The sequence below is a fragment of the Caenorhabditis remanei genome, chromosome II (assembly GCF_010183535.1).
Source record: "Caenorhabditis remanei strain PX506 chromosome II, whole genome shotgun sequence".
Classification (NCBI taxonomy): Eukaryota; Metazoa; Nematoda; class Chromadorea; order Rhabditida; family Rhabditidae; genus Caenorhabditis; species Caenorhabditis remanei.
In genome coordinates, this window is record NC_071329.1 from 18,747,206 (window position 1) to 18,765,339 (window position 18,134).

General features: G+C 37.8%; 2 protein-coding genes across 2 annotated transcripts; one reads left to right on the forward strand and one right to left on the reverse strand.

Annotated features, from left to right (window-relative positions):
* Positions 1–5,493: 5,493 nt before the first annotated feature.
* GCK72_007924 (uncharacterized protein) lies at positions 5,494–10,402 on the forward strand (the record flags this gene model as incomplete). Its single annotated transcript, XM_053726538.1, has 6 exons — positions 5,494–5,575; positions 5,625–5,779; positions 7,279–7,352; positions 7,537–7,812; positions 8,732–8,970; positions 10,005–10,402. 6 exons carry the CDS (start codon positions 5,494–5,496, stop codon positions 10,400–10,402), a joined length of 1,224 nt encoding a protein of 407 aa, XP_053590732.1.
* Positions 10,403–11,255: 853 nt separating this feature from the next.
* On the reverse strand, positions 11,256–17,864 carry GCK72_007925 (uncharacterized protein; the record flags this gene model as incomplete). The annotated part of the gene is made up of 9 exons (XM_003091743.2): positions 11,256–11,305; positions 13,096–13,198; positions 13,253–13,446; positions 14,415–14,638; positions 14,734–14,882; positions 14,925–15,242; positions 16,367–16,688; positions 16,810–16,944; positions 17,686–17,864. The coding sequence occupies 9 exons, from the start codon at positions 17,862–17,864 to the stop codon at positions 11,256–11,258; spliced, it is 1,674 nt and encodes a 557-aa protein (XP_003091791.2).
* Between the last annotated feature and the right edge of the window lie 270 nt (positions 17,865–18,134).

Genomic DNA, 18,134 nt, shown 5'->3' on the forward strand with positions numbered 1-18,134 from the left:
CCGTTGCAATTCAATTAATTTATACAGTACTGGCCATAAAGAATGCGACACTTGTAGTTTTTAGTTGAAAATGGTCAACATTGTGACAGTGACACGGCTTCCCTGATAGTCTCACAATATCGATAGTTTATGAACTATACAGATCACAAATAGAGCTTTATTTTTGTAGTTGACAACTTTTTTGTACAGACACTCCCTAGAGAGTTATGGTCATTTTATTACGAAATGGGGCAATTTGAGGGAGAAATTACTTTGTCGATATGTAACTCTCTAAGGAGTGTCCGTACAAAAAAGTTGTCAACTACAAAAATGGAGCTCTACCTTTGATCTGTTCGATCCATAAAAAATTAATTTTGTAGGACAGTTAGTTTTACTACGACACAGTCTCAAAGTTGGGCATTTTCAACTGAAAAAGGCGCAACTTAATATACTTTTGAGCGGTACTGTATATAATTGGAAAGCTTAAAAAACGCTGATTTCAAATATATATTCAGTTTTTGCCTTTGCTGCCTGGTATTCAAGAAAAAAGAAATCAAAGTTCTGAAAAATTACAATATTTTTTGCTATTTTTTTGCCATTTTTCCCAACTTTGACCTCGTTTTTTCCACGAATTTCAAGCCTCGAGGGCAAAAACTGAATATAAATTTAAAATCAGCGTTTTTCTCAGCTTTCCAATGCCAACGACGCCCCATCCATTCTAAAGTTTTTGTTTTCTGAAACTTTTTTCCGTTTAAATAATACTCCCACGTGTTCCAATGACCTTTCATTTTCCCACGTCAATCTTCTCATTTTTCTTTCTTCCGTCAGAAAATGGAAAAATATATTCATTTTGAAATGATTTGAATCTTCTCAATAATAACATTCATCTATCTATCCACTACTACTGTAAGACTCTTCTGAAAATTCACTCAAGTGAGTTAATTGGGTAATTAGGGAATAAAATAAAATATTTCCAACAAAAAACTCCAAAAACGCTTTAGGCATCCTGACAACATAAAAGCTGTCGTGCCTTTGGCGCCTTTTCTCTCAAAATTCTAATTTTCGTTTGTAAGGCTGTCGCGCCTTCAGCGCGTTTTCTCCCAAAATTCTAATTTTCGTTTGTAAGGCTGTCGCGCCTTTGGCGCCCTTCTTCCAGGGTTCTAGTTCTAAGATAGTCTTAAGGTCTGTCACTATTTGAAGCTGTCGCGCCTTAGGTGCGTTTTTGCTGAAATCCTAGAGTGGCACTCCCTTCCCATCAGTTTTATGTATTTTTTGTCAAAATTTTCACAATTTTTCCAACAAAAAATAACAATGAGACGACGCTCCTCATAAAACAAACAGATCATACTCACATACGTACCAAATAGTACACAGAGAGATCAGTGTGTGTGTGTGTCATAGTAGGCGATTAGTGTTTCGTGTAATAAATAAATGAAATAATCAAACAGAATTCACTTTTTTTCAAAATGAAAATTGGTTTTTACTCGGTTCATGTGTTTTCTGTGTCATCGTAGTCTATGTACAGTACCGGACAAAAAGGTATCAACTTTGCCTGTTTTCAGTGGAAAATGACCAACTTTGAGAGTGTGTCATAGTAATTCTGATTGTCACACCATGAAAATTTTTAATGGAGCATACAAATCAAAAGTAGAGCTCCATTTTTGTAGTTGACAACTTTTTTGTACGGACACTCCCTAGCAAGTTACATATCGTCGAAGTAATTTCTCCCTCAAATCGACCAATTTCTGTGCAAAATAGTGCGATTTTTGAGCTGTCCTCTTAAAATGACCATAACTCTCTAGTGAGTGCTCGTAGAAAAAAGTTGTCAACTACAAAAATGGAGCTCTACGTTCAATCTCCATGATCCATTAAAAGTTTTCATGGTGTGACAATCAGAATTACTATGGTACACTCTCAAAGTTGGTCATTTTCCACTGAAAACAGCCAAAGTTGATACCTTTTTGTCCGGTTCTCTAGGCAGGTGAAAATTGTGAAAATTATTTTTTTTTAGTTAATATTGTTTTTATTTAAAATTGGGACAAGATTTTGTATATTTGTTTGAAAACGGGTCCAGGACGTTTTAATTTAAGTTTTATGAAAAAAAAGTGTCCAATTTTTCATCGAAACTGTGAACATTTTCAATGATTTTTCAGAATTTCTTGTAATTCTGAATAATAGTAGAAAATTTGACTTTTTCGAAAAAAAATTGAATCACAAATTTCCTTGTTATAGTTTCAACAAATAGTTTCCAAATGCGAAAACTTTGATTTTTTATCCCTAATGTTTTTCGATTTCCGCGCCAAAGGCGCCCCAGCCTGGACTTTCAAGGCGCGCCAGATATTCTAGTCACTCAGGGGTACTTGCGATAGAAGTTCTTACCGAACCTTTGATACTAGTTAATGCGCGTCAAAGGAACGCCAGCCAGGACGTTTTGAAGCAGCCATTTTCAGCCAATTTTAGCTTTTTCCGCCATTTTCAGTCTATTTTAGCCATTTTCAGTTAATTGTCAGCCATTTTCAGCTTTTTTCCGCCATTTTCAGTCTATTTTAGCTATTTTCAGCCAATCTCAGCTTTTTTCAGCGGATTGTAGCCATTGTCAGCCATTTTCAGCTATTTTCAGCCTTTTTTAGCCAATTTTAGTCATTTTTAGCCATTTTTAGCAATTTTCAGTAGCTATTTTTCTGTGTAATTAGGCACACCACTCCGTCTTCTCCCCGCCAGTTTTTACATCACCTTCACATTATTTCCTTTTTTTTTCTCAAATTTTCTCTCCTTCTGACTGGAAATCACCTCCCATCACATCACTCTTCACTAGCAAGAATTGCAAAAAAACTGAACACCACAACTAGGAAAAAGGCGGAGGTAGAATAACAAGGTAGACCACCCAATTCACTTCCCCGTCTCTTTCTTTTTTCTCTTTTTGACGATGACGACGGCTGAATGAATTTTTTGAAAAAAAGAAATGACATGTAGTTTTTGGGTTACTGGTAAGGTTTTGTTCAGTTTCTTTTTGGAATTTTATATGACTGGAAAGCTGAAATAATGACAATTCTGAATCAAGTTTCTGATTTTGTGTATGTCTACTATGAACTGAAATACAATGGTTTTTTAATGTTGTTATGATGTTTGGCTGGCGTACACTACCGTACAAAAAGGTATCAACTTTGGCTGTTTCAGTGGAAAATGACTAACTTTGAGAGTGTGCCATAGTAATTCTGATTGTCCTATCAAGTAAATTTTTAATGAATCATATAGATCAAAAGTAGAGCTCCATTTTTGTGGTTGACAACTTTTTTGTACGGACACTCTCTAGAGAGTTATGGTCATTTTAAGACGACAGCTCAAAAATCGCACTGAAATTGGTCGGTTTGAAGGAGAAATTACTTTGACGATACGTAACTCTCTAGGGAGTGTCTTTACAAAAAAGTTGTCAACTACAAAAATGAAGATCTACCTTTGTTCTGTATAGTTCATTAAAAATCTACTTGATGGGACAATCAGTATTGCCATGACACACTCTCAAAGTTGGTCATTTTCCACTGAAAACAGCCAAAGTTGATACCTTTTTGTCCGGTACTGTACCTTAGACGCGTGTTCCTGTTTTCTATGTTAGTCAGTAGGTAAGAAAAGAAGCCATTGCTGGTTATAAGTACCCAAAATATGGAATTTTTTGAAAAATAAGCACAGCTTTCCCCTTTTTCACTATAAAACAGAAAGTTTTAAATTTTTTCCATAACCAACGAATTAGTTTGCTTGTTAGTTCAGCTGTCCTCCTTCTATGTTTACTTTTATTTCAAAAAACAATTTCAGTCATCAATAATTGGTCTAAAAGCGACTATTGAGACTATTTATTTCTGAAAAACTTTTGATTTTTAAAAAGGATATAAAAACACTGACGACTTCATTTGAAGACCTCTCGAAATGAAAAATATATACGAAAAATAAAGAATGGCTTCACCTTTTCTTCTTCTATAGGTGACTAATCAGGAAAAAGAAAACGCGTCAAAAGAGCGCCAGCCATAGAAATAATTCACAAGGGAACCTTTTAAGTGGTACCTAATGCCATCAAAAACGACCTATACAGGGTGAAAGAGGATGTTTGAAAACCTATAAATCAACTTTCAAAAGTTGCTTACGTGACCTGTAAGTGTCTGAAATTGCCATCTGAAAATTGACCATTTTTACCATTGATTCGCTGCATTTCGCCTTCTCGCCTCCTCCAAATCCTATCACGTTTGTAATAAACTGCGGCGGCACTTTAAAAACGTGTTCGAGTGGCGCAGGTGGTTAGCGTCCAGGTGGGGAAAATTTTGGGCTGGTTTAACCCCTTTGCCATTTTTTTTTCTTTTTTTTTGTTTGATTTCTTTTTTTCCAGTTTTTTCCTTTGTTTTTTGAAAGCTATCATATAATTCTTTTTTGTACCACTATCAACGTGATTCCCTTCTGAATCCCTTTCAATTGATGATTATAAGAGAGATCTGCCGGTTGACAGATGGAGGTGCCGCCAAACTTTTATGATAGCTTCCAAAAAACCAATGAAAAAACTGGAAAAAAAGAAATCAAACAAAAAAAAAGAAAAAAAATGGCAAAGGGGTTGAACCAGCCCAAAATTTTCCCCACCTGGACGCTAACCACCTGCGCCACTCGAACACGTTTTTAAAGTGCCGCCGCAGTTTATTACAAACGTGATAGGATTTGGAGGAGGCGAGAAGGCGAAATGCAGCGAATCAATGGTAAAAATGGTCAATTTTCAGATGGCAATTTCAGACACTTACAGGTCACGTAAGCAACTTTTGAAAGTTGATTTATAGGTTTTCAAACATCCTCTTTCACCCTGTATAGGTCGTTTTTGATGGCGTTAGGTACCACTTAAAAGGTTCCCTTGTCAGTAAATATAAAAATAGCCTAGGAAAGCTGAAGACGTGAAGATTCTGAATTGAGTTTCAATTTTTTTTGAAATTTTTTTTAAACGCGTCAAAGGTGCACTAGATTAAGGAGAATCCCTGGGCTCCTAAGAAAACGCGCCACAGGCGCGCCAGACTTCATTATCTATGGGGATTTGCGATTTTAAACGATTTTGAACGATTTTCTTATATAGAAACATCATTTTTTGTAAAAAAAAAACCAATTTTTTGAAACAAAAAAGTGAGAATTTCATCATATCCGGGCGGAGCCCATGTACACAGACTAAAAAGTGCACAAACCCACTCCCATTCTTCATTCTTTTCATTCGTATATACATGGCGTCTCCTTCCTTCTCTCTGCGTCTCTACATTCCCTACACTCTCTCTCTCGTTTCTTTTTTCCCCCGGTGAGCCCCCCGAGAGTTTCCATAGCGACTTGGAGAGGCTCCGCCCCCCTTCTTTTTCTTATTTTTTCTATATACACAAACATGTCGACTACCTCTCCTTGGGAATTTTCTCACGAAAAAAGTTTTTTTTTCTCAGGAAAAATGCGTCCAAGGCGCGCCAGACTTTTTTTGTCTATTTTTATAATTATAAATATTATTATAGAATGGAGATAGTGAAAACGATCATTCCGCACAACAACTCGTTCGTCGAGCCGCCCATTCCATCGGCGACGGATTGGTTGGCAAGTGAGTTTCTTTATTTTTATTTTTTGATCTACAAATAATTTGATTCCAGACATGTCTGTAATGCATGTGTCATGCCTGACAATCGCATGCGTCTTCGTCGCCATCACATTCGTCCTCTCGTTCTTCCATCTGTTCTTTGTGTTGAAATATGTGTCGAATGAGAGGATACGGAATGATATGTACGCGCTGATTTTTATGTTTCCGGTGAGTTGGGTTACTGTAGCGTTTAAGAATTTGAGATCGGTTGAGATCGGCTAAAATTGGCTAACTGAGTTTGAGATCCCGTCACGGCTCTCTGGGTTACTGTAAAAATTTTATAGTGACATGGTTGTGTAGATCACGTCTAGGGCTACATTTTTGTAGTTGACAACTTTTTGATAGCTCCGCCCACTTTTGAGATATGCGGTTTTAAAGATAGGTCGCTAGGAAAGAGCGCGCGCGCCGCCGACACCCCAGCTCCTTCAAGAGGTTACTATCTCAAAAGTGGGCGGAGTTATCAAAAAAAGTGAATTATTAAAATGATTTACTAGATTTAATCTACAAGCGGGATCGCCGAGAATTATGTGATAAGTACTCAAAAAAAATTGAAAATTCCTGAAAATGTTTTCTCCGAAACTATGTATTCTGGAAATGCTACATATTGTATTTTTTTTTGACTTTTGGACACATAAAGTTTAGCACAAATCACGGTTTCACTAAAAAAACCAAATTTTGTGTCTCCAAAGTTCAAAAAGCATGACGAAACCCTAGCGATTTCTCTTTTTTATTAAAATTAACTCACTTTGAGAACCCACAGTGGCAGCTGCAGTTATTCTACTATTTGGAATTTAAACGTATTTTGTAGATCTAATTTAGTAGATCATTTTTGTAGTTGACAACTTTTTGATAGCTCCGCCCACTTTTGAGATATGCGTCTTTAAAAATGGCTCCGCGACAATTCGCAACTGCGACATTTCGCAACTGCGACATTCCGCAACTCACGTAGGTTTCGCAACCGCGACACTTCGCAACAGCGACATTTCGCAACTAGTCATTTCGCAACTGCGACGTTTCGCAACTACGACATTTCGCAACTACGACGTTTCGCAACCACTGGGCATTTGCATATTTGGGTCAGCTGAAAATGTAGAGTGTACCAAAGTGCTTGGGAACATATTTGAAAATAATTAAATAGAAGAAAAAGTTATCTGACCCACTTTTAGACAAAACTAGGTTAAACTATTGCTAGTTTAATAGTTGCGAAACGTCGTGGTTGCGAAATGTCCTAGTTGCGAAACGTCGCAGTTGCGAAATGACTAGTTGCGAAATGTCGCTGTGGCGAAGTGTCGCAGTTGCGAAACCTACGTTAGTTGCGGAATGTCGCAGTTGCGAAATGTCGCAGTTGTGAATTGTCGCGGAGCCTTAAAAATCGGGACACTGTAGAGACAACAGTGACATCGCTACAGTAGTCGACCTTTAAAGGCGCATATCTCAAAAGTGATAGGAGCTATGAAAAAGTTGTCAATTACAAAAATGAAGAGCTAGATTTGATCTACAAAATAAGTGTAAATTCGAAGAAATTAATCAAAAACGGTAGCCATGACGGAATCTCAAAGTCAGTTAGCCGATCTCAACCGATCTTAACCGATTTTAATCGTTTTTTCCAAGTTTTTCAGCTTTTTTCAAATCAAAATCTTATTCAAAATGTTCTATAATTCTTTCAGATAACGTCATTTGCAAGTCTCGTCGGAATGTTTATCCCTCGTGCAGCCATTTTTCTATACGCGGTTTCTTTGGTGTAAGTTGTTTTGGACGTTTTGAAACCGTACAGTTTAGAACCGAGACGTTTTGAAACCAGGAAGTTTTGCAGTTTTGAAGTGTCTCTTTGGTTTCAAAACGTCCTTTGACGACTCTTTTTCGAGCCAAAACATGTTTTTGGCTCATTTTAGCTCATTTTCAGCCGAATTTGCCTGTATTTCCAGATATTTCATGTTTACCCTGTTCATAATGGTGACCCTTCTGTTCAACATCTTCGGTGGCCGTCAGGAAATGTCCGCCTATCTCCTCCAACGTAACATTCGTGTCAACTTCACCGTTCCCCCTCTGTGTTTCTGCAAATTCCTGCCCACCGTCGAGAGTACGGATCAGAATTTGAGACGGATCGAGTGGCTCGTATTCCAGACACCCATTATTCGAACACTTCTCGAGTTGATCTCGGTGGTCGTGTCGATGGAGCAAGAGGGCAGGAGGGAGCACATGTAAGAGTAGCATTTATAGCATTTTAAGCTGAAAACCGCAAAATAAAAAAGCGCGCAAAATCATCGCAACTATTTCTTAAAGAAAATTGAAAATTCCACCAATTTTGTAAATTTTCCACTGAATACCAACCAGATTGCACTGAAATTGACAAAGTTACAGATTTTCGAAACTTTTCGAAAATCTGTCTTTGACAAAAAGTACTGTAACTTGGTCGGTTTTGATGTCATCACGATGAAATAATATTTTTGAAATCAGCAGAAACAAACGGTTTGAATCAGTATAATCATGTCTAGATTCTGCGGAAATTTGAAAATTTCGGTAAATTTCATGGTTATGCACCTTTGAACAAATGAGATTAGGTCCTTTCATTGGTCAATTAGGCAATTTGTGTTTTTTTGAGTAAATTCAAGTTATTCTGCACATTTTCCACTGAAAACCAACCGGATACCTCTTAAAATGACAAAGTTACAGATTTTCAAAAATTTTCGAAAACCTTGTTTTTACAAAAGGTACTGTAACTTGGTAGGTTTTGGTGTAATCGCGATGAAATTAATATTTTCGGAATTAGCAGAATTAGGCGGTTCGAATGAGTATACTCATGATTAGATTCTGCCTAAATAGAAAAATGACCAAATTTAAAGGCGCATAGCCAAGAAAATTCCAAAAATTGAAAAAATAGTCAGAACTATGTCATGATTATACTCATTCGAACCGTCTGAAAACGCTGATTTCAAAAATATTAATTTCATTTTAATTGCGCTAAAACTGACCAAGTTACAGTACCATTTGTGATTGTCGGATTTTCGAAATATTTCGAAAATCTGTAACTTTGTCAGTTTTTGAGGTATCTGGATGGTTTTTGTTGAAAAATGCGCGGAATGAATTGAATTATTTGGTAAAAATGCTTAAAATTTCCAGCTGGTTCGTGTTCTCACAACTCCTCGCTCTCCTCTCGATGTGTATCGCCTTCTACGGTTGCTATGTGATGGTCCCACTGGGCCGTGAGAAACACGCTCCGTATCGATTCGATTTCCTATTCCGAACGTGTGACATTGCTCAGTGCATCTACACAATTCAGAAGTTTGTGTTCGAATTCGCGGCCGCCGTCGGACTCATCACCTCCGACCGATTCTTGCCGGCGGCGGCGAAGGCGTTGTGTGAGTTTTGGAGAGGCAATTCTAAAAATATATGCATTTTTTTTCGTTGGTCGCGTAGAAAATCAGGTTAAGGGGAATTGAGTTAATTAAGGAAAAACACCTGGAGATAAAGAAATTTGATTGGTTTCTTGGAATGGCGAAAAGATTAAAAAAGATTTAAGAAATTGGTTTGAAAATAGTGAAAGGGGTTTAGAGACGTTTTGAAACTGGGGACGTTTTGAAACTAAGGCAAGTAGAAACTAATTAAGAACTTCATTATGCAAAAAATTTTTGACATGCTATAAGCTAGACGTTTTTTTTGTGTCAGCAACCAGTAAATTTCAAAATTAGGACGTTTTAGAACCGGGACGTTTAGAAACCGGTTTCAACTATCTCGCTCTCGATCTTTCCGAATTGACCACTCTGCGACTCATCTGAATTGTAAATTAGCGCCTAAAATAGCAGATTTTCACAGCGAGACAAAAAAAGACTACAAACCCATTGCACCTATTTTTTCTAGAAAATTCCATCGATTTCCTATATTTTCCACCAAAAACCAACCAGATACCTCTGAAATTGACAAAGTTACAGATTTTCGAAACTTTTCGAAAATCCAGAAAATCACTAATGGTACTGTAACTCGGTCAGTTTTCATCACATCAAAATTAAACTTATATTTTTGAAATCAGCGCTTTCAGACGGTTCGAATGACTATAATCATGACTACTTTCTGCCTAAATGGAAAAATGACGTGATTTAAAGGCGCATAACCATGAAATTTACCAAAATTTTTAAAATAGGCAGAATCTGGGCATGTTTATACTCATTCAAACCGGCTGAAAGCGCTGATTCTAAAAATATCAATATCATCGCGATGACAAAAAACCTGATCGAGTTACAGTACCATTAGTGGTTTTCAGATTTTCGAAAAGTTTCGAAAATGTGTAAATTTTTTAGTTTTCAAGGTTTCGAGCTGGTTTTTAGTGGAAAATGTCTAGAAAATCTGGAAAATCAATAGAATTATGTTCAAAAATTGTAATTTCCGCAATTTTCAGGGTGGGCGTCGTTCATGTGCACATGGGAGATGATGCTGCTCTCCGCTCTATGCTCCTACTGTCTCCGTCCGGCCAAATGCAAATTCTTTGATCTCTATCCGGGAAACGACGTCGACGTCTCCTCTCCATCACCCCAACATCGTGACAACTCCCGTGTCCCCTCATTCCGAGGCCACCATCGTCACCATTCGGATTACGAGCCGCGCATTGCCGGTGTCATGTTGGAGCCACCGACGTCTTCGGGGAGGCGGAGCCCCCGGAGTATCACACCGACGGATATCATCAACACGAATAACAATGATAGTGATAAGACTACCGGGGAGTCGAGGACAACGTCGACGACTACAGTGGTCGCACACTTTGATGCGGATAATTTTGATTCGCTCTCTCAGATTTAGGATTATTTCGGGGTTTAGGGGGGCCTGAGCCTGAGCCTAAGTCTGAAGCCTAAGCCTAACTTGTAAGCCTTAAGCCTAAGCCTAAAACAAGCTCAGTTTCTTAGGCATAGGAGGCCCCGAATTCCTCAAAATTAGAGTTTTTTTTCTGTTTTTTCTAGAAAATTGCAACAATTTCCTACATTTTCCACTAAAAACCAACCAGATACCTGTCGAAATGACAAAGTTACAGATTTTCGAAACTTTTCGAAAATTCGAAAATCACTTATGGTACTGTAACTTGACCAGTTTTGGTGGTATCAAAATTAAATTAATATTTTTGGAATCAACGTTTTCAGACGGTTCGAATGAGTATAATTATGACTATTTTTCCAATTTTTGGAATTTTCTGGGCCGTGCGCCTTTAAATTTGGTCATTTTTCGTAATGGATAGAAAGTAGTCATGATTATACTCATTCGAACCGCATGGTTCTGCTGATTTCAAAAATATCAACTTCATCGCGATGGCATCAAAACCGACCAAGTTACAGTACCTTTTGTAAAAACCAGATTTTCGAAAAGTTTCGAAAATCTGTAACTTTGTCATTTTCAGAGGTATCTGGTTGGTTTTTGGTGGAAAATGTAGGGAATCAATTCTAGTTTTCTTTTCTGTTCTCAATAGAGCGCACTTACCATAACACGTTTTTACAAATGTCTTTTAGTCACTTCACATTCATTCTTCTTAAACATTCATATCAATGTACTCTCGTTCTCCTCATCCCAGTGATACAAAATTTTTTAAAAGTATTTTTATCGATTTTTTCTGTGTGCCAAATGATTTTCTTGTGATAAATATTTATTGATTGAAAAATGTTAATTATGTGGAACCAGAACCACCTCCGCCTGGATTACGACTGCCGAATGAGCCTGAAAATGTAGAGAGAGAGACGTTTCAGAACTGGGATTGATACTGCAACTATTTTTCCTAGAAAGTTCCATCAATTTCCTATATTTCCCATCTGAAACCAACCAAATACCTCTTGAAATGACAAAATTATAGATTTTCGAAACTTTTCGAGAATCTGGTTTCTACAAAAGGTACTGTATCTTGGTCAGGTTTCATGTTATTAGGATGAAAACTAAATTTTTGAAATCAGCGCTTTCAGCCGGTTCAAATGAGTATAGTCATGACTAGGTTTTGACTATTTTTTCAATTTTTGGAATTTTCTTGGCTATGCGCCTTTAAATTGTGTCATTTTTCTATTTTGGTAGAATCTAGTCATGATTATACTCATTCGAACCGTCTGAAAATGCTGATTTCAAAAATATTAATTTTATTAGAATATCAACAAAACCGACTAAGCTACAGCACCTTTTGTACAAAAACAGATTTTCGAAACTTTTCGAAAATCTGTAACTTTGTCATTTTCAGATGTATCTGGTTGGTTTTAAGTGGAAAATGTAGGAAATCGATGGATTTTTTTTGAGAAAAATAGACTGTCGTTGCCTGGAAACCCAAACTTTGTGAAATAAGGCCACCGGGATTCTCCCAGTCTTTCCAATCCCAGACCCTTGACGACGTTTTGAAACCAAACAGGTTTTATTTTTGGTTTCGATTTGTCTTGGTTATGAAACGTTCTAAAATACCAAAAACCAATGTTTTAGAACTTTGATTTGTGCCTATTTTCTAGTTTCCAAGAATTCATACCCTCTAATCAAGTATTCAGATGAAAGTTTACTTTTTTTCTTTCTAAATGTTATATTTCTTTGAAATGCAGGTGTGAATATGTATAAATGGTGACAAATTTAGTTGAATTTGATTGTGAGAAAGGGATTAAGAAAAATGTTGAAGACGGGGGATTTGAGACCTAATTCCACAACATTTGGGTTTCTAGGCCACGTCTGTAAGCCGGCAGTATATTTTTCTTAAAAATTCCATCAATTACCTACATTTTCCACCCAAAATCGACTAGATACCTTTAAAAATGACAAAGCTACAGATTTTCGATACTTTTCGAAAATTTGGTTTTCACAAAATGTACTGCAACTTGGCCAGTTTTAAAGCTATCCTAATAAAATTAGTATTTTTGAAATCAACAAAATTAAACGGTTTGAATGAGTATAATCATGACTAGGTTCTACCCAAATAGAAAAATGTCATAATTTAAAGGCGCATAGCTAGGAAAATCTCGAAAATTATTGAAAATCGTCAGAACCATGTCATGATTATACTCATTCGAACCGTCTAATTTTGCTGATTTCAAAAATATAAGTTCAATTTTGATGGGATGAAAACTGACCGAGTTACAGTACCATTAGTGATAGCCGGATTTTCGAAAAGTTTCGAAAATCTGTAAATCTGTCATTTTGAGAGGTATTTGGTTGGTTTTTAGTGGAAAATGTACAGAATAGGTTAATCTTGTTGAGAAAAACACATTCGGCTGACTGACCAGTACAGGTACTCAGTTTCACGCCAAAATTTTCGATATTGACGGATTCTGGTCGTAATTATACTCATTCGAACCGTCTAATGTTGCATATTTCAAAAATATAAGTTTAATTTTGATGTGATGAAAACCGACCAAGTTACAGTACCATTAGTAATAGCCGGATTTTCGAAAAGTTTCGAAAATCAATCAAATTCTCAATTTCAAGCCTATTTAGTTGGTTTCTAGCTCGAAAATTCCAGAATTTTCGGTATTTTTCACCATACTCACTAGCACTGAGATTCCTGGGTGTCTTCCGATGCGTCTTCTCATCTTCCTCCTCAATTACTGGCATCTCTTCAACGAACCATTTCACATTTCCAGATGGGGACGTCTGAAATCTTTTTTCCTTTAAATTTGTCCTTTTCTTTTCAAAAAAAAACATTACAGCCTCTGATGTTCCTGAGATGGAGGCTTCCGGTATCTCAATTTTGACGGCGGCCGCTTGTTGTTTGGCAATTCGAATTCTCTCTTGAACCAAAGCGGGCACATCGATTATGACGTCATCCACGTTTTCCGGTTTTTCAATTTCACGAAGGTCGGTGGACGGGCGACGGTGGTTGAGGTCGAGAGCGGCGACGCCTGGAATATTGGGACGTTCTATCTCATTCAAATTTTATGCTCCGCCCCCTAAACAGAATTTTTTTCCGTAAAAGGAACCTGTGAATACAGTTTGAGGGGTCAGGGGCTAAAAAGAACTTTTCAAAACAATGACATTTTGTAACCAAGACGTTTAGAAACCAAAATTTCAAATTTTTCGGATCCTAGGCCATCGACAGATTAAACGGGTTTAAAAATCGTCTAAAAACTTTAAAATCCAATTTTAACTTGTCCACGAAGAGTACACTAACGCTTCATGCTAAAATTTATCAAAATCTATATGCTCGGAAAGCTGAAGACGTGAGGATTCTGAATCTGGTTGCAGACTTCAAGTAGGTTAAAATCCAACCGAGTTATCACGACTTCAGATGAAGAAAAGAGTCGTAATGCGCTAATCCTCTAAAAACCTCGTTAAATACCAGATTTTCAAACTTGATATAGTATTTTAAACATGATTTGAAAGCTGAAATTTTGAGAATTCTTAAGCTAGAAGACTTTCTACACATTTTCAGAGCAACCAACTGAAACCACCATAGATCTGCGAGTTTTTGACTTATGCAAAATCTGAAAACAGATTCAAAATCCTTACGTCTTCAGATTTCGTGTCATATAAAATTTTAGGCATTTGGACAACCGGACATTTCCGACACACAGACAGACAGAAAGAACACACTAGAAATGAAGTCTGTTTAGTATCCGACGATTTTATCAAGTAAAAACAGTTTTTTATATATAGAAAACTGCAAGAAATTGGCAAAATCGGAACTAAAAGCACAAAATTGTTCAAGCTCGGTATAACCCTTGTGTCCACGTGAACTACAAGAAAACATCAGGGTTTTACAACAAAATTGGGTCAAACACGCTGAAATTTTTAATTTCATACAATTTTGGATTATTTTTGATGAATAATAGCAACAAAAAAAAATCAAAAAATCGGACTCCGGACTCACAAACACTAGCTCTCCTTGGCTCGGGGTCAGATTTGTAAAACTTGGCGATAGCATTTGAGATCTTGGATCTCGGTTGAGCCCACATATGTCTTGGGAGCATCGAAGCAGTACTGGCTCGTTTATCTGTATTTTCAGTGTAAATAGACGACGAGTCATCATCACCGATAGATCGAGAGCGGCGGCGGACGAATGAAATTAGACCGTTGTCGAGATCTGCTTCGTTCCTGGAATATAGAAGGGGGCTTCTAGTAAAAAAGTTCAAAACTTCAATTCCGGGCGGGCCCGCCAAATTTTGAAAGTCAGATAATGTTCTTCTTACATATTAATGCAACTACCCTGCATATGGGTATGCGGTTTGCGTGTCGACGTCGGCGTGTCCAATGTCTGCGGGGTCTCGTCCTCCCAGAATGGGTCACGTTTGATTATTGGAAATCTACCGTATGCTTGATCTACCACTGCGTATCCAACCTGGAAATGGGAAGTACTGTCGCGTCATCGGCGCGTTTTTACCTGTAAATTTCTCTCGATAATCCAATTGGTCTCAAAATCTTCATCATCCTCTCCAAGTGGGTTCAACATCACCTCCGACACCTTCAACCACCCAATTATGAAAACTATTTGAAGGGAGGTCATAATCGGGAAGTAGATGTCAATTTTCCACTTGGCACCGGGAATATTTGCACTATTTTCAAGGAATTGGCGACCGAATAGTGCGAGGAGGAAGTAGGTACGGACGGCGAGATTGACGACTTGTGTGTAGACGAGGGGGATTGGGACCATGTCGAAAATGACGAGGTTTAGGATCTTAGTACGGAAGTCACGGAGTTTCTGAAATGGTTTTGTCTAAGATCATATAAGGTCGTCTTAAAGCGCCTAATAACGTCTTAGATCGTTTAAGATCGGTTGAAATCGGTTAAAATGGTCGAAAATAGTCGAAGATCGCTTGAGATCGGTCAAAATCGGTTAAGATCGTTCAAAGCGGCCTAAGATTGCTTAAGAATGGCTAAAATCGGTTAAAATGATCTATGATCGGTTAAGATAGCCTGAGGCAGCCTAAAAAGCAATTTCAGTGTCTGGATTTTGAATTTTTAACACAAAATGCAGAAAAATGGCCCTGCAATTGCAAAAATAGACTGAAAACCACAATTGCTAGTTATTTTCTGCCAAAAAGACATTTGAGATCGGCTGAAATCCCTCAAAATCGGCTGAAAACGCTAAAAATGCTTGTAATTGTTTTGAAATGACTGAAAATGGTTGAATTAAAAAAAAAAGCAAAATTATTCTGATTTTCAACTCAAAATACAAGAAAAATGGTCCGGAAATGTCAAAAACGGCTGAGATTTTCTAAAATCAAATTTTAAACACTAAAAATCGTCTAGAAACCAAAAAATTATTGTCGAAAATGCTCAAAGTTAGATGTAAATGTCTGAAAATTGCAAATTTAAGTGAAAGCACCCAGAATGTATAGTTTTTTTTACTACCAAAACTTGTTTTTGACCAAGTTTAAACTTCTATTTCTAATTTTCATTTTAATTTCAAAAGTCGAGTTGAACTTTTTCTATAACTAGATATTTTTCTTGCAGTTTTGGAATTAGCAGGTTCGAAAGTTTCTATCATCCAATTTATAGAAAAAGTTCAACTAGACTCGTCATGAATTTTCCTTTTAGACGATCTCAGACGATTTTAAGCGATTTTAGACCATTTTATCCAATTTAAGACGACATTAGATGATTTTAGGCAATCTGAGATGATTTTAGCAGGTCCTAGACTAATTTCAGGCCGATTCGGGGCTATTTTGGGCAATCTCAGCCGATTCTAACCAATTTCAGCCGATCTTAGACGATCTTGGACGATCTTAGACGATCTTGGACGATCTTAGGCTATCTTAGGCTGTATTAGCAGATTTGACAGTGTTAAAGTCCAGTAGAGCGCATTTTCTGCCCCCAACTTACATCCATCAAGTCCACATACAAATAATAATCCGCTATCAACCCCTCATCCTTCGCTATCGTAACCAGAGAGAACAACCACTGAATCGGCTGCCAATATTTACTCTGCGGACTGACTATCGCATCGAATTCAACCAGCTCATCCTCAGTCAGCAGACCCGCTGTAATCAGATGTCTCATAGTGGGAAAACGGCGACGGATTGCCGGGGAGACGTCACGGAAGACCATCGCCTGGGCGACTATCATGTAGCGGATGCAGTTGCGGCGGATTAGACGCGAACGTTCGGACGTTCCGCGGATGTATTGGGCGATTGTGAGGGCCGAGCTGAAAATTTGAGGGTAGAATTTGCTGCGTAGCGACTCAAGCGACTCAGAAGCTGATCTTCTGACTAGTCCACAAGGACTACACAACTATCGCTTCTAGAATTCACTGCGTAGCGACTCACGTATCAATCCAGCCGACATTATCGAACACTTTAGTCCACCTGTTATATACAATTGAGACGTAGAAGCCAAGCATGAAGGTGACCGGAATGAACACAGAGAAAGTGTCGAAGAATGTGCACAGCTGCTCGAACACTCTGGAATTTACAACATTACAAAATATATGGTGGGGAAGCTAAAGACGTGAGGATTCTGAATCTGTTTTCCGAATTTGTGTAGCTCATAAATGGGCGCAGTTATGAAGAATTTAGTGTGGCCTCCTCAGCTCAGACCAGCCTCCTCAGCCAAAAGCGCAGTAACTCCGCCCATTTTTGTCCTACTTGGAATCTGAAAACAGATTCAGAATTCTCACGTCTTCACCTTTTTTGTCATGTAAAATTTGAACCATTGGACATCTGGATACCCGGGACACACAGACAGATCTACAGAAATACAGGTAGTCGGATACTTGACAGTCTAGTGTTTTCTCTGAGTCTGCCTCTGTGTCCTTTATGTTTGGATGTCCAAATGTTATATAATCAAAAAGCTGAAAATGTGAGGATTCAGAATCTGCTTTTAGATTTTAAATCGGTCAAAAATGGGCAGAGTTACGCTGGTTTCAGTTGAGGAGCTGAGAAAATGTTTAGGATTTCTTTGAGCTTAACCACTCATAACTCCGCCCATTTTTGACCGATTAAAAATCTAAAAACATATTTTGAATCCTCACATCTTCAGCTTTCTTGTCATATAAAACTTGAAACATTGGGGTATCTGGATACCTCGGACACTGGTCTCAGAAATTGAGTGAAAAAAAATGGCTGAGATACATTGTATTATGTCTCACTCCAAATTTGAGCTACAAAGATTTTATAAACCGATTCAGGACCCCCTCAACCTACTCTCTCTGCGCCTTATTCAGCAACACTCGATAAATAACGGACAAAACTGAATACAACAAGAGCCAGATGAGCAACTCTGACCATATCGACTTCCACACCGATCCCTTCCATCTCAGCAGTACTTTGATCTGAGTGAACAGGCCCGATGTGGCAACGTCTAGAGAATAGGCGACTGTCATTTTGGAATATCAAAAAACAACTAAATGTAAGTTGTGACAGTTGGTGACTAGGGAGGGAGGGTGATGATGATCGATTAATACTCTCTAACCGGTGACAAATAATAATATGCAAAGTCTTGTGCGCCGGGTTGAGGTCGTAAACCTTTTATGTAGATTTTCTTTTCCAGTTCAACACTTTCGACATGCTGGAGTTTTTCTGTGATACCAAGTATTCAAGTTTTTTTTTTCAAATTTTCCGTTGAAGAGTCATACGGCTTTGATCATAGGTAG